This window comes from Echinococcus granulosus (assembly GCF_000524195.1).
Source record: "Echinococcus granulosus chromosome Unknown EG_S00054, whole genome shotgun sequence".
Lineage (NCBI taxonomy): Eukaryota > Metazoa > Platyhelminthes > Cestoda > Cyclophyllidea > Taeniidae > Echinococcus > Echinococcus granulosus.
This window is the reverse complement of record NW_020170434.1, coordinates 443,432-458,174: the sequence shown is the minus strand read 5'-3', so window position 1 is coordinate 458,174 and position 14,743 is coordinate 443,432. Positions and strand designations below refer to the sequence as shown.

The 14,743-nt window shown below is 43.7% G+C and overlaps 4 protein-coding genes across 4 annotated transcripts; 3 read left to right on the top strand and 1 right to left on the bottom strand. All coding sequences in view use genetic code 11, as the record gives it.

Annotated features, from left to right (window-relative positions):
- Positions 1 to 274: 274 nt before the first annotated feature.
- Positions 275 to 4,697, top strand: EGR_06304 (Syntaxin-5; the record flags this gene model as incomplete). Its single annotated transcript, XM_024495553.1, has 5 exons — positions 275 to 339; positions 524 to 572; positions 910 to 1,581; positions 4,228 to 4,425; positions 4,509 to 4,697. 5 exons carry the CDS (start codon positions 275 to 277, stop codon positions 4,695 to 4,697), a joined length of 1,173 nt encoding a protein of 390 aa, XP_024350076.1.
- Positions 4,698 to 5,884: 1,187 nt separating this feature from the next.
- Positions 5,885 to 7,071, top strand: EGR_06303 (Ribosome biogenesis protein BRX1; the record flags this gene model as incomplete). The annotated part of the gene is made up of 6 exons (XM_024495552.1): positions 5,885 to 5,900; positions 5,937 to 5,984; positions 6,025 to 6,257; positions 6,335 to 6,695; positions 6,774 to 6,868; positions 6,937 to 7,071. 6 exons carry the CDS (start codon positions 5,885 to 5,887, stop codon positions 7,069 to 7,071), a joined length of 888 nt encoding a protein of 295 aa, XP_024350075.1.
- Positions 7,072 to 7,693: 622 nt separating this feature from the next.
- Positions 7,694 to 10,946, top strand: EGR_06302 (Calcipressin-2; the record flags this gene model as incomplete). Its single annotated transcript, XM_024495551.1, has 4 exons — positions 7,694 to 7,795; positions 7,831 to 7,908; positions 7,990 to 8,425; positions 10,798 to 10,946. 4 exons carry the CDS (start codon positions 7,694 to 7,696, stop codon positions 10,944 to 10,946), a joined length of 765 nt encoding a protein of 254 aa, XP_024350074.1.
- A 13-nt stretch (positions 10,947 to 10,959) lies between these two features.
- On the bottom strand, positions 10,960 to 13,215 carry EGR_06301 (hypothetical protein; the record flags this gene model as incomplete). Its single annotated transcript, XM_024495550.1, has 2 exons — positions 10,960 to 11,061; positions 13,048 to 13,215. The coding sequence occupies 2 exons, from the start codon at positions 13,213 to 13,215 to the stop codon at positions 10,960 to 10,962; spliced, it is 270 nt and encodes an 89-aa protein (XP_024350073.1).
- Positions 13,216 to 14,743: the final 1,528 nt, after the last annotated feature.

The window sequence follows — 14,743 nt, the reverse complement described above, 5'->3', positions numbered from 1 at the left end:
CAGGGAGGGTAAGGGCTCACATTAAGTGCGCATTATACTGGTTTATATAAATAAAAAACGAGTTAAAATTGTGAGACAAAACTGGCACTAAAATCTTGAAAATGGGATAATAACTTTCGTTCTGCATCGTGAGGTAACTGCCTATATGTTATGGTTTTTTATTTTTGCTGTTAAACCTAAAGGTGATATGCATTAATGTTTCTTTTTATAATATTTTTAACAATTTTTATTTTGACTTTAATTTTTAAAAACATAGCATAAAATGGGCATTATCATGGTTTTGCTAGGGGCAGGAACAAAACACAAATGGCCCAAAAGAAACAACAACCACTTCAAAAAGTGAAAAGCTTTTTTTGGTACCATTTTAGACGCCAGTTATAGACTCTTTACACATTTTAAGAGTTTGAAAATCTATCTGCAGGTGCCTGCGGATAATTTCCTAATGCGGAAGAACCTCGTAATAAAATATGTAGAGACATACAATCAAAATAGTGGTAGTAATAATCTATTATTTTAATTTCAGATGTGCTTTGTTTAACGCCTTGCACTCTTTTGGCGCTGTCTCTCTACCGGTTCGTCTTTCTGGTTTTTATTTCCATGTTGCTTAACTCGCTGATAAGATGTAATTTGTTTCGTTTGTATTTTTATATATTTTTACCCTGATAGTTTGGTGGATTTATGTCGCGTCCTCCCACGATCTCTTGAATTTGTGTTTGGCATTCATCTTTCCTGTCTATCTCTATTACCCTTATTAACAATATTGCCACTAACTTTCTTTTACTTCGTTTTCTCAGTTATATGCTGTTCTTTATTATTTGTGTTCACAATAAATTTTCGATCAGCGATTCTGACGACTTTGGTCTGTGCTACCTCTGTTTTTTCTCAATTTTGTTTGGTTTTACGCTTTAGCATTTTGAGATGAATTTTGGGGCTGATCGTACCGCTGATTTCATCCAGCTCGTTAACACCCTCCGTACAGCCACCTCTAATGGTCACATACGAACAGGCGACTCTGTCCCATCAAAGGCACCCCAGTATCGGGCTCTCAGCGGCATTGCCGCTGCCAGCATCAAGTCTAGATCCTCTCAATTCGCCCGCATGGCCGCACTCATCAGTTCGGATCTGGCAGTGACCTGCGGTCGCCTCGAAAGTCTTTCCACTCTTGCTCGTCAACGCACTCTCTTTGATGACCACTCCGCTGAGGTGCAACACCTCACTTTGCTGATTCGGGAGGATATCGCGAATCTGAACCACCGTATTGCTGATTTGAGCACACTTTCAAAATCTTCCGCCAGCTCTTCTCAGCAGCAGTCATCTAGACATGCCACCTCGGTACTCATGAATCTTCAGTCGCGACTGGCAGGAATGTCAGAACGATTTAAACGCGTACTCGAACAGCGATCAAAGACACTGAGAGACCAGACAATGCGGAAAAGTGCTTTTTCGTCACACCAGCAGGGTTTGATTACGACGGGTGGAGTGGTTAATCAGGGATTCGAACCGGAGGCAGTGGACTCGTCGTCACCCTCTGTCGCTTCTTCCATTCCTACTGCTGCTGTGACCCCGTCGATTCTCTTGCAGGTGAGCGGTGGTAGACAGCTTTTAATCCTTCGATACCGTTTTTGGAAATTTTCCTGGTCGATGGGGAGCTTTAGTTGTTTAAGGGCCGTGCTGATGAATTTCCTTGAAGTTTAGAGCTTTTATTAGCTCCAGTATGGTTTGGTTAATGATTGTATTCGTTTGTTTTCCACCAGTCCGTGGCCTCCCTAATAAATTTACCTCTCGTCAAGTCAGTTCTCGGTATTGTGAATATGCTTTCTGTAACCCACCAAATGATGTCCCGAAAGATAAACGCTATTCCTTTTTTTTGTTGCTAAGAATTCGTCTAGCCTATGGAGAATGTAAGTTAATAAGAAATCACTTCACGATTTTTTATCGAGCATGTACCTATTAGCTCTTGATAGTGCTTAACGCCCCCCATCCACTCGTTATTCTTCTCAGTAATGGCAAGTGCCTATGAGTTCTAGATATTGCTGATACTCCTCTCCAGATTTATTGGTTCAGAAAGTCCAAATGTAGCCGCTCCGTCGATTCAATTGCTTTTTTTCTGGATATGTTCCCTGTGTAAGTGCTAAGCTGCCTAATGCCTGTGCGTATTTATAGCCTAAGAGTGAAATTTGGCAGCACCGCTGTATCCTTGGATCAAGGTGCCAAAGGTCTTCATTTGCGTCCTTTATCCAAGTAGTTCATGGCCTTCTTGTTAGTTATTGATATCAACGAGTCAGTAGTCCTCTCAACCGCTCTCTGATTACAGTGGTCCTTAATCCGTTTGACCATGGAGAGATGGGCGTAAAGTGGTCGTGAAAGCCATTGATCATCCACCTCAGGATCATGAAGCGTGTAATGTAGACCGCTCTCCCCAGTTGCTAATTTGAAAATTTCAAGCGCTGATTTAAATCTTTCCCACACTTTCTTGCTCAAAAATGAGAATCAATCCCAGAACTCGTGTTATTTTATCTTTACATAATTTTGGCCCTCCTTACTCGTGATATTGCTTCAAAAATGCCTAAATGCGTTCTCATTTTCATCCCTGCATTTTTACTAGTAGGCATTGATAAACCTTTGGTACCGTGGAAATACCTGTTAGTGACTCTCTCGGCAATTTTCTCATTTAAATAGTCCGAGGCGCTCTAATTAAAAGAGCTGGGGTTCATCTGCTTCTCGATCGTGTAGCCTCCCCTTGAAGAGACCCTGTCCCTCTAAAAGATGTGAGACCTCTACGAAGCATCTCTTTCAACACAATGTCTGTCGGCCATCTCCATTATTCTCATATAGAAGTAGCAAAAAGTGCGCGATTTTCATTAGTGACAGTCTTGACTTGTTGGGCAAAAGTGAACTCCAATTTTCCCCTACCTTCCTTACTGGAATCCTTCCCACTTTCGACCGAAACCAAAAACAACGCGGGGCTAGGGAGCGTTTCCATATTTTGCCCCTGAAATGATGAAGATAAAAATGACATTTGATTTGAACCTACTTGGCCTTTTATTTCATGGTTTTCTTCCCCCCTCACCCTAAAATAGCCGATACATTGTTCCTGGCTATTTCTAGGTCTAGTCCACCTCTATTTCTCTTTCCAATAATACAGAACATAATGAGGCCTCATCTTTGAATACTTGCAGTCGTTAGAGTAAGAGAAGGCCTTTCCTTCGGGGGCGGATAGTTTACGTTTGTGTATGATGTCAATCAGGTCCAAATCCACCTCACTTCTCTTCGCTACTTTGCCAAAGCGCTGCAACTCCATTTAAATTCCGATGAGGTGGATTTTTTCCTTTTCTGCTCCCATTTGAAAGACCTTTAGATGTTTTCTGTGGATAAAATGTTCGCCTTTTTCAACTTTGTGGTTGCATCTCACATGACGTGATTTATCTCATGTTATTGTCAAACAATGTGTCACCCTTTTGTGTAAACAAATCGGCATGGCTTTTTGTCGTTTTTAATCGCTTGCTTTGTTAACCAGCAGATGTCGGCGGGATTAACTCCTCTCTTATTACTCACAGCGTCAATCGCATGACGTGTATGTACGGCAATTGTTTTGCCACTTTGAATACGAACGGCGACAGTAGTGTGCTTGTAGAAGTTTTTTTAGGCGTGTTTGCCTTGCCTGCATGCTTGCGCCACATGTTTTCAAGAGTTCCTTTACATTGTGAGTTTGCTTGTTAAGCGCGCCCTCGACGACCTTCCAGGCGCAGTGGTCTTCGACAGCCGTTGGAATCGGGAGAGCTAGAGGGGGAACGTGCTCATGATTGCCCTTGAATATTCACTCCCCAAAATCATGTGGGTTGTGTGATCGAGACCAATGAGTCGAAGGGAACATTCAAGATCTCTTCTGAACAATTTACTCGGTCAGATGGTTTCCTGTGTGACATGAGGCTGGTTCACTTTCAAGATTAACAGTAAAGCTCTTCATTGAAACTATCAACCAACTGGCTGGCCGAACCCTCACCTCGACGAATTTTTCATGGATCTAATTCCATCTATTGTTTACCCCATAGCACTAATTGAGCAACAAAAGGTAGACGCTTACAAGTTAATTTTCCACTCTCATGAACATCCCATCAGGGATCGACTACTCTCTGCAGGTTTGGAAGTTCCCAGATATAACTGAATTTTAATTGGTTTGAATGCCTCGGGAGCGACGTAAACTGATTGAGTCACTCTTTTCCACAGGATGAGCAACGAGCCCGTCAAGCCAGTGGCGTTGGTGTTAGCAGCAGTTCCCTTTTAGCAGATCCCATTCAACAGCAGCAGATGACTCTCTATCGCGATCAGACCGATGCCTATCTGGCAGCACGCCACGATACCGTTCGTACCATTGAACACACCATCGTAGAGTTGGGTGAGATCTTCCAACAACTCGCAACAATGGTAATTGTCTGACTTCTTGAATCCCCTCCTCTTTTCTCAGGGAATGAAAGGCGCCTACGGGAGCACATCTATCCACCTTGTAGGTACACGAACAGGAGGAGAGGGTAGAACGCATTGATGCGAATGTGGAGGAATCGTTGGCCGCGGTGGAATCGGGACATGCAGAGTTGCTCCGTTATTTACGCTCCGTTTCGTCCAATCGTTGGCTTATGTTTAAGGTGTTTGGCGTTCTCCTCTTCTTCTTTGTCTTTTTTGTAGTTTTCTTTGTCTGATATCTGACTGCTTCTTGGCTTTGCTCGACTGATGATTTGTCCGTCTGCCTGTCTTTCAGCACATCTGATCTGCTTTATGAGATTATTTAAAGATTGTCTCACTTCCAAGGTTTGTGTCTTGACTTTCGTGCTGGGGATCAAGATGATGGTACGTTAGTAGGGGCACGTGTGGTTTACCTGGGAGGTGTTGGGTATCCCTCGTGCCATTTAAAGTCTTCAAGGGCTTTAGGGTGACAGCGTTTGATGTTGTTGGCGCTACAGCCCCCTCAAGTTTCACTTCCGTGCTGTAGTGCGGGCTCAGAAATCACTTTGGACGCCGCGTTGGTGGTAGTTACAGGCGGACCCGACCTGAAAGGATGGGGGGTCAGCACTCCTGAGGCTGACTACCAAGCGTGGCAGGGAGAGAGCATCTGCCGCAAAGATTCCTAGTTGAAGGGTTAAAAATGAGGTTCGAGCTGACAACTGACCCAGTTCTGTGTTCTCCAAGATGGATACCAAACACAGGGTCCACACCAGATGATTAGTGTTCGGTACACAGATGCTCTAGTTGCATGGCTTTGTGAGATCCTAACTCCCCAATACAGTTCACAAGCAAAAAGAAGTGTCAAACGCCCTAAGATTTGCTAAATGCATTAGTAACGGGATCATAAGCTTTCCCATCTGTTGGAAGATTCAGTGTGTGCCTTTAAAGGGCTGTGTGTGGTTTTTGAGCACTGACTCTTGTGATGGCTAGTGTAAAAGGCAAACAAAAGCGCAGCAAAGTCTATGCGAAAAGAACCCTAATGACTTGAGAGTTCACTTAAGCGTGCGATTACGCGCGTGGGCATTTCAGTCCACACAAATTGTGCTTCCTTTCTTAGGCATGGTCCCCGGCTCATCCAGCCAGCCTCGTGTCTAGTCTACACATCAATTGCATTCGCTCTTTTATGCTATTAGAGATAATTTTGACTTTAAAGAAGGCTCAAGCTACCACAGGATATCCCATGAAAAAGGTAACAATTATTTCTGTAATTTTTGGCTACGTCGGTGACTTGGATCGAATTAAAAGTTTTAAAATAAAAAGATGCCCTTAATAAGATAACACTTTTAGTGACAACGTATAAAGATGCCATGTTCGTTTAGATGGTGTCGACTTACCTCTATTCTGTGACCTTGAAACCTGTATTCCTCATTGGTTTGTAGCCAACATGCCTAAGCGTGCAGGTATGCTTGTGTCCGTGGTTAGATGATCTCCTTTAGCTCCCGAGAACATTTCGAAGACCCAAAAATTGCAGCAATCAAAAAGGCGTATGTTATAAGTTTGTACAAATTACACCACTTTGAATAGCCAAACTATTGCCTTCTAAGCGGAGATCTGATGCCAAACCAGCTAAACGGGTCCAATGGAAAAACCGTGAACGAACATTGTTTGTGTGCTCGCGCGGAGTCTCCGCCCTGGGCCGCCATCTCATGAAAGACCTTATCCACATGATGCCCCATTCCAAGTCGGACACGAAACTGGACACCAAGAAAGACATTCCATTGGTCAACGAAATTGCAGAAATCCGAAATGCGACGAAGGTACATAATGTGCTCGTCTAGAACCGTACCCAAAAATGCATGGTTTCTAAGATTATGTTCTGCATCACCTCGTTTAGGTCGTGTTTTTTGAAGGTCGGAAGAAGCACGATTTGTACATGTGGTTAAGCTGTGTTCCAAGCGGGCCATCAGCAAAGTTCTTGGTGGAGAACATGCGTACCACCGCGGAGCTCAAAATGACTGGTAACGCACTTCGATATAGCCGTCCAATTCTTTCTTTTGATCCCAGTTTCGACGACTCCGCGATGCCACATCTGCAACTTCTCAAGGAAGTTTTTATTCAGTCCTTCGGGACACCTAATTTTCATCCCAAAATGCAACCCTACACGGACAAAGTTATCTCGGTCATCTGGTTTGCTGGGCGAATTTGGTTCCGTGTTTATCAGATTATTGAAGAAAGCGGAGCCCTCTCGGAGATAGGTACAGTATTTTTTGCCATTTACTGTATTGTAATTTGATGTTTTGCGTTATGTACCGTTGAAATCTCTGGTGTTCTAGGACCTCGTTTCTCACTTTTCCCAATGAAGATCTTCTTGGGAAGCTTCAGAGGTGCAGTTATCTGGGAAAATCCCAAGTATATCTCGCCAAATAAGGTGAGCTTCTCTTCTCTTTCATGTTCGGATGAATTTTCCTTATCTGTATAACGTTGTATTCTCTAAAGATTCGCCAGGCATTGAGGATGGAGAAGAGAACAAAGTACATGGAAAGAGTAGAGGCGAAGAAGCGTACTAATAGGCGGAAGAGTCTGCGGACAGTTCTGCACGAAGTGGATGAGACCGACGATATTTTTGAGTAATTTAACTCAGCAAATGCTCGCTCCTATGCCTCTGTAAATATACGCGCGTGCAGTGATCTGTGCGACTTCGGGCTAGTGCGCCCGTAACTCCCCGCGGGCTAAGTTGTCTTGGTGGCCGGGGGTGTGGGCTTGTTGTTTGGATTGTTGCCGTTGGACTTCCGAGGTCGACCTGTTTGGGGTCAGTGCAATCGGTAATAAGGTGGGCAGATCGACCTTGGGGTTTCGTATGTCACTGGGAGGGAAGCGCTAACAGTGGGGGTTCCCATTTGTTCATTTTCGTTGTTACGGTTCATTGTTAAGTGTCACTCTTTCTAAGAGTTTATACCAAGCCTGGCCTTTTGTCATCAGATGTACCCCGGGATAAATTTGCTCCGAGAGGTATGAAATTAACCGAATATTTAATAAGCTGCTTGTTGTTGATTTCCTTAGGCATTAAAGCTTTTTAAAAAAATTAAAGCAAATATGATTCAAAATCAAACTTTTTATGATAAGTTTAAACTATTAGCATATATTTGTTTTACCAATTGTGCGATTACCCGCCTACTTTGTATATGTGTTCGCATTTTGCCCCTGAACATTTTTCTTAAGTAGACAGTTGATGTTCGGCATTTAGTCATTCATTATGGAAGAGACAATCGGTTCTCTCAAGTCTACCAAATATGCTTCATGCCGCCTTATTGTGACCAAAGTTCCTATTGATGTGTTTACCGATATTGAATCTAAGGTGGGTTTAATCGCCTCTCATTCCATTGGTTTTAGAGCATTTTTGAACAGGTTTTCCGGGCCTATGATGACACTTGTGAATTCATCTATCTTCCTAGCTTTCATCGCGTCATGGTAAGCTTTGCCATTTTGTCTGTTTCGCAATATCTGCTAGGGTTATTTGTATTTTCTTTTTGCTTATTCCTTGGCTTCCAGGTAACAATGTCCACCCCAGAGGCCGCTGTGATGGCTCGCCTCGAAACTCAGGGCTGGCGACTTCAAACATCTACTGTTGGCACTTCCAATGCGAATGAGAATGAGTCTTCCACGGAATCCGAGAATGTGGGGATTCGTTGCTACTTTGCTGACGACAGGGAAGAGTATCGTAAACGTCAGCGTCAGCAGGCCCGTCCAGCCGCGAAAAGCACCTCATTTGATGACGATCATCTTACTGACGAAGATGGAGACGACGGTAGTGACGATGAGGTGCTGGACGATATGGACACCTTCGAGCATCTGGCGCTACCGAAACCCGAGCATCTCTTTCTTCTTTCACCTCCGGCATCTCCGCCTGTGGGTTGGGAACCTAGAACCGAGGCGGAACCTCTCATTAATTATGATCTTCTCCATGCTCTTGCTGCACTTGAACCTGGTGAGCTACTGGACTTCTCTATGTAAACCCAAAGTGCGTTCTCTCAGTGCTGTTTTAACCACCATGCAGAGTTTTCTCAAGTACGATTTGACTGCCTGGTTTACTAGTGTAAATTAAACCGAGAGGTTTTTGATGTCTGATTTGAGTGAAATTCCTTATTTTAGGCTCATATTTAGGTGGCTGTTCTTTCTCAAATGTACTCCTTAATGCATTTTCTCGCATCAAAACAAGTGGTCTTTTTTTCAGTCTTGTTCTATGTCTTCTGCATTTACAATTCTTTTGGCAATTTTAAACTGCTTCAACTGATTAAAAGATGCTAAAGGGAAGAATTTGGAAGTGCTTCTAGCTTCGTTAGCAAATCTCTCCTCCGCTTTTTCGCTTTTCCCATTTTGTCTAAAATTAACTGTCCTGAGTTTGCCCTTTTCAGTAAGAAGCGTTTTTTAACCTTTTTTCTTCCTTTTGCCTGGATTGGGAAAAATTGCTTTAAGATATTTTTCAAGGTGCTTGGCTTAACCTTCCCTCTCACAATGCTGCAAGTTAATCTTCAATTGTTCTTTTATAGCTCAACTATGGTGAAAGAAAAGTTTAACGCCTCTGTGTTTCACAAGGTAACCTTTGTTTGACCGAAAACGGTTATTATTCCCCACTTGCGTCCACTTGGAAGCTTTGGGCTCGATTCTTTGGATTTTTACCGTGCTTGGGAATTTGGCAGCGGGGCTTTTTCGTTAAGTGCTGATTTTTTTTCGCGTTTTTTGCTTCTCCCCATTATTCACCCTAAAGAGGTCACTAATGAATAGCTTGCCTAGATATCTTACATTCGCTGCTACGATCTCACCAAAAAACTCAATCACTGCAGCTAAATAGGGATATGCTCAAGTTGAGGCCATGTTAGTCAAGAATTTGAGAAGACGTGTTATTTTTCCTCAGATCGGTGATTCCTGTCACCTATATGTGACACTGGTTTTGTAGTGGAAGCCACAAGTGGAGGCTCTCTGTTTATTTACCCTTAGGACATAGACGGAAAACTTGCTTCTTATCTACTCCTGCAGCCTCGGAATATGTTGTTTATGGACCCGCGTTTTTTTATCTGCTTGTTCCGAATTTCTTGTTCGTGTATGGTGCCTATCAAACCAGTATTCTGATTGGGATGGGTCGAGAAATAGTCACCTTGTTAGCCGTCAGTGGAGGTGAAAGTGGCGGGTCGGTTGATGTTTTAAGTAACTGATTTGTCAACCACTCTTTGCTTCTTCTCGAAAAATCTTCTACTCATTTATTTTTCTGCATGTGTTAATTGAGATGAACCAAGTTGAAGGTGCGATTGAGGAAGAAACTGCCCTTTTTAGGAAAAATTGCTTTCCCTTCCCGCAACAGTGATTTAATCTGAAGCAGCAGGTGTTTCACTCTGCCCTCGTGTCGCAGAAAGTGAAATGTCTCTTTTAATCTTTCCTATCTTTTTTTCATTGCCGGACGGACCGACCAATCGCCCTTAAATTTGACTTCCCTAGCCGCTTTTTTCTTATTTCTCGGGAGGCAGAGAGTCTGCTGATTTCCCCTATTACCCCATCTCCCAATTTTTTCAGCGAGGTACGATTGTGTCCCTCTGCCCTGCTTTCCATTTGGACAAGTAAATAAAGGAGACTTCTTAGGCGTTGGAAGTGTGTTGCCACTGTTATCTGACCATGCTGCTTCCAGTAGAGGGATGTGAATGTAGGTTTTTCTTGGGAGGTACAGACTTTCAAGTCTATGTTTTTTTCACTTTTTTGTTAAAAAGGCAGACCTGTCAGTTGATTGTATACCTAAAATGCATTTTTTTACGTGTAACGAATGATAAGATGTCAATTTTTTTTGTTATTTCTCGTTAAAGCCTAATCATTGAATTTATGTCAACACGCAGTACCTTTTCCAGGGAGAAAAATGGACAAACTCAAATCTCCTGACCCATATTCTCGGGATTTATCTGATCTAGCAATTTCCTCTCCTCTAGCAGGAAGCACGCAAGGAAATTGCCTGTCACTTACCCTCAGGTTTAGGGCAGGCTTGCCTTTTCCATTTACGACCTATTTTATGTTAAATCAAGTCTCCCTCATCTGAGCTACATTCTACTTTTCCCCTTTTTTGATTGGACAAGAAGAACTTATCGATTTTCCGGCTTTAAATGTTGGTGACAGTTTGACCTGCGTATCCCTCTCTCTCCCAATCGATTTCTTATTGATTTTACCATTTTGAAAGGTGTCTCTTTAAAGCTCATTTCATTTGACAACGCGACATAAAGATACCGACCAGTGCGTCTATAAAATAACATTCCTCATAACATGACATCTCCTTCTTGACTGTGACACTTCCCCTTATCTTTTGCCGTCTTAATTTTTTAGGCAAAGCGCATGAACTGCATCCACCCGAGCGAGACAAACCGGGTATTGTGGTGACACCGTGTGAGGGGGCGTTGGATATGAAGAAAAAGAAGAAGCGGGATCTGCCAGATTCAAAGATTCCTCACACCGCTTGTCCCAACCGAAATTAATGTGTCGCCTCATTCATCCTCCCTTTCCAGCCCCTTTTATTTGTTGCTTTAACCTTTTACTTTTCCTTTTCTCTTTTTTGTACAAAACTATGTTATACTTTGTTGTGTCCAATGTCTAGATGGAGTGAAGACAACAAATTGACTGCTGAAAAGGTGGTTTTTAAGGTGTTGGCGGAGGCGGTGAGGCAATTTCCTCGTAAGCAGCCTTTATGGTGCCTGTAGCACTTGAGTTGTTGCAGTCGACATTGGACTGAAGGACCTAAAGTAAGGTCAGAGCTCCTTGTCATCATCCTGGTGACTACTTCGCTGAGGTTGAAATGATCTGAGCGGCAATGCCTTTGCATCCAGCGGTAGTCTTGCGTCGGGCTGCCCAGCTCTCACTTTCGGGTTGCCATCAATGCTGTGAGGTTTTATCCGTCTAACGAATGAAATTCCGACGACACTCGCCTTTCATCGCCTAAGGTGACCAAAAAATCTTCGCGCTATTTTGGGTGTAACGCGCTACAGTCGCTTGTTTTGCCTCGTAGGAACTTGTGAAATGCCTGCGTTTGTGGGTATGCCTACGTCAGGAGGCAGAAAAGCGTGTCAAGCTATCTCTGAGATTTTCTTCAAACCCGGTTTTATGCTGGGCGTGTCTGTAAGTCCACCATAAATTCCTATCTTAATTCGCTGGAAATTTTATCCCTTTTAAAAACCATTTTGGAATGTCCCAAAGCTCGCGCTCTTACCCGGGTCCTCTGATTGGCCAGTCAAATGTACAAGGAGGCTGTATGGGGTTAGGGTCAATCAACTCATCATAACTCCGCGAGAGTGAAAGCCGTTCCGTCGCCGCAGCAGTCACGTACGCATACGTCTCACTTCTAGCCTACTCAGCGCATATTCGTCGACAATCCTAAGCGTCTGTGCTGGAGTCTTCACCTCCTTTTTACTCGGCTTGCGCACTCGACACGATCCATTAGAGAAAGAGGCTTCCTGTCACACTGCCTGTTAAATGCCATTCGGAGGGGGTGAATTAGCATAACGTCACCTCCAGAAGCGGTCTAGTGGTGAATCACTCGTGGATAGATGTATTACACCACGGAGGAAGGACTCTCATCGCCAGAGAAAGGGAAAAAGGAGTCAAGAATGACCCGCCAGGAATACCTTTTTAGTGGTAATTAACGCGATGATGAAACAACTGGCTTGCAGGGAAATGATGGGAAAAGTCACGAAAGCTGTCAAGTGAATAGATCGCATCTTTATACCCTAACAATGGTTGACAACAGGTTTCAGGTTTCCCGAGCGCTAGACAAATACATGATCACGTACGGGGCGAACTAGATGGTTGGAGGAGTCAGGGATGGGTGGCGGTGGGGAGGAAAAATATAACTTACGTGCTGACGGAGACATGTAAGGTATGATTTCGCCCAGTGTACAAAAGGTGGAATTTGCACTGAACTAGTTTGCCGTTTCTGAAAGGGTAATGTAATGCTTAACTACTTTCTCGTGTTTTCTTAAATAAAGCTAATCGGTTCAACATGTGTGTATGTGGCTGGCGGCTGGCTATTAAGCACATGGGAGTGGCCCCATTCCTGACTATTTACAGCCACTTGATTGACCTTGACCTTAATCTGGATATTTGTTCATTCAAGGTCGCCTCTAAGCCGTATTGACCAATTAAGGGGGAAGTGGCAGAAGCGCGGTGTACGAAATTTCTGTTTCTAGAAAGTTGGGGAGAAAAAAAGTTGTGGAAACTTCGAGGCTATCGAAACAGGGGTGCTGTTTTGGGAGGTTACGGGTGTCCTGCAAGATTAACGACAACTGTTAATGCGATTTGGATCGCCGATGTGGAAGAGTGGCGAGGACGAAGTGAAGGAACTCGAACACGGTGGAAGAAACGCGAAAGAGGAAGCAAGAAAGTAACTCTGAAGTAAGCAGTCCAGGCCATGAGTAGGCTTGAGCATTCCTAAGTTATAACAGATCATAAAGTAAAGTAGAAAATAAAGACTTGGGGGCTAAATTAGTCATCAGTAAAGAAAGTAGGCTGAAGCTGAGCAAGACTTGCCTCCTCCGTTAAACGTGCAATTATGACTAACAATTGGTTAAGGTGACTTTTTAGCACCTCAACAGTGCTGCCACAGCTGTCAACTGCAGTTGGATCTGGATGGTCTGAATCGGAACAACTAGACCACATTGACTGTTTCCCTCGCCTCTCCTCTGACGATTTTATTACAGCCAACAGACATTCTCGATCGGTTGACGCCAAGATGACACATAACTTAGGCTCCATGATTACAAAAGCTCCATGTCCCAAGGAAAGGCGCCTGTTGCGGATGGCTGAATCTGCGAATGAAGATCAGCTAAACCTTCCCCCCTCATTCGCGCTTGGAACTCGCCACAACCTCGTGCTCTGGGAGGCACCGCTTTTGAAAAGTGGTGCTACCAAAATCCACTCACTCTGACCACGAGGAATGAAAAACGAGCATCACTAACAGAACTGGCTGTCTCACAAGGAGTTGGATGCTTACCCTTTGTATCTGTCATGCTGTCGTGAGAAGTAATTCAATTTTTTTATCTGAACTGAGCACCTAGTGCCTGTTATGAGAACGAAATGAGTAAAAAAAAAATAAACAAATTTCCTTCCTTCTCCTCCCAAAATCGGACGCGAATTATTATCTACATTTTACTCAAGACAACAACTCAATCAACGGAATCTAATCAGAACAACGAAAGGCTGCAATAAAAAAGAGGGGTAGAGAACAGGCCTAAGGGGAAGCCGTCGGGGTGACACGACCTAATGGGGAAGGCGACGCCAGCTCCCCGTGGTGGTGTCGCCTATTCGCAATCTCACTGGCCAAGAGGGCTAGAGCATCGTCATTTAGCCGAGGCAGAAGGTGTAGGATTTCTGTCAACGCCTGAAGAGTGAAAAAAAAACATTCCACCATTTTAATGACCTAACTTTATGCCCTTTTTATCTGTTTTGTGCATTTTACCGCTGCTTCAAAGTTAGATATATTTATGTTCGACTCTTCAGAACGGCCGACTTGCAGTAATTGCAATTTATGCCCTTCCGCATTTAATCCGGAGTTTTTGTTGCGTTAAATCCAACCTTTTGCTCAAAATAGTGGGAAAAATTTTGGCGATTTCACTTATTTTCCGAGGCTTTACACCGAACCAATCAAAGGCATCCCTTTGATCAGGCGTCGCTTTAAGTAGGTGGGCCGATAATTAGGACGACGTAGGCACCGGTGGATGCATTTCATTGGTTGAGGTCATCCTGGATACGCAAGTTTCCTCCTACAGGCGAAAATGCAATTTCACTCCTCAATCACCCGCCCAAGAGGGAGAGGTAAGCACATAAACACACCCCAATTAGTGTCATTAACCGGCACATGACATCCATACTCTCTCGATCACTTCAAAAACACGCGTTGTTTGTAAAGTTTTATGGGGGAAAGAGCAACTGCAAGGCGGACGAAGGACTACGAGAGCGATTTGAAAGTGAGCAGAAGGGTAACTGAAAACAAGCCGGGATAGGCGCCGTGTTTGGAGCGGCACTTAAAACCCGCGCGGTCGAAATAAAATGATTCACCCCTTTAGTTACTTGTGTAGGGGAGTCTGCTAAGCTTTATCTCTTCTTCTTGCCAACTCAAAGTGAACAAAAGCAGCCCGACTTTCTTTTACCAAGCAGCAGATGAGTACGCACACGCATACACCGTTATTTGTTCTTTTTTGCTAGGTCAATTACCCTGAAAGGCGACCGTTGAAAAAAAAAAAAAACAATGCTATGCCCTACGTAAAACGGTTAATTTAGTTTT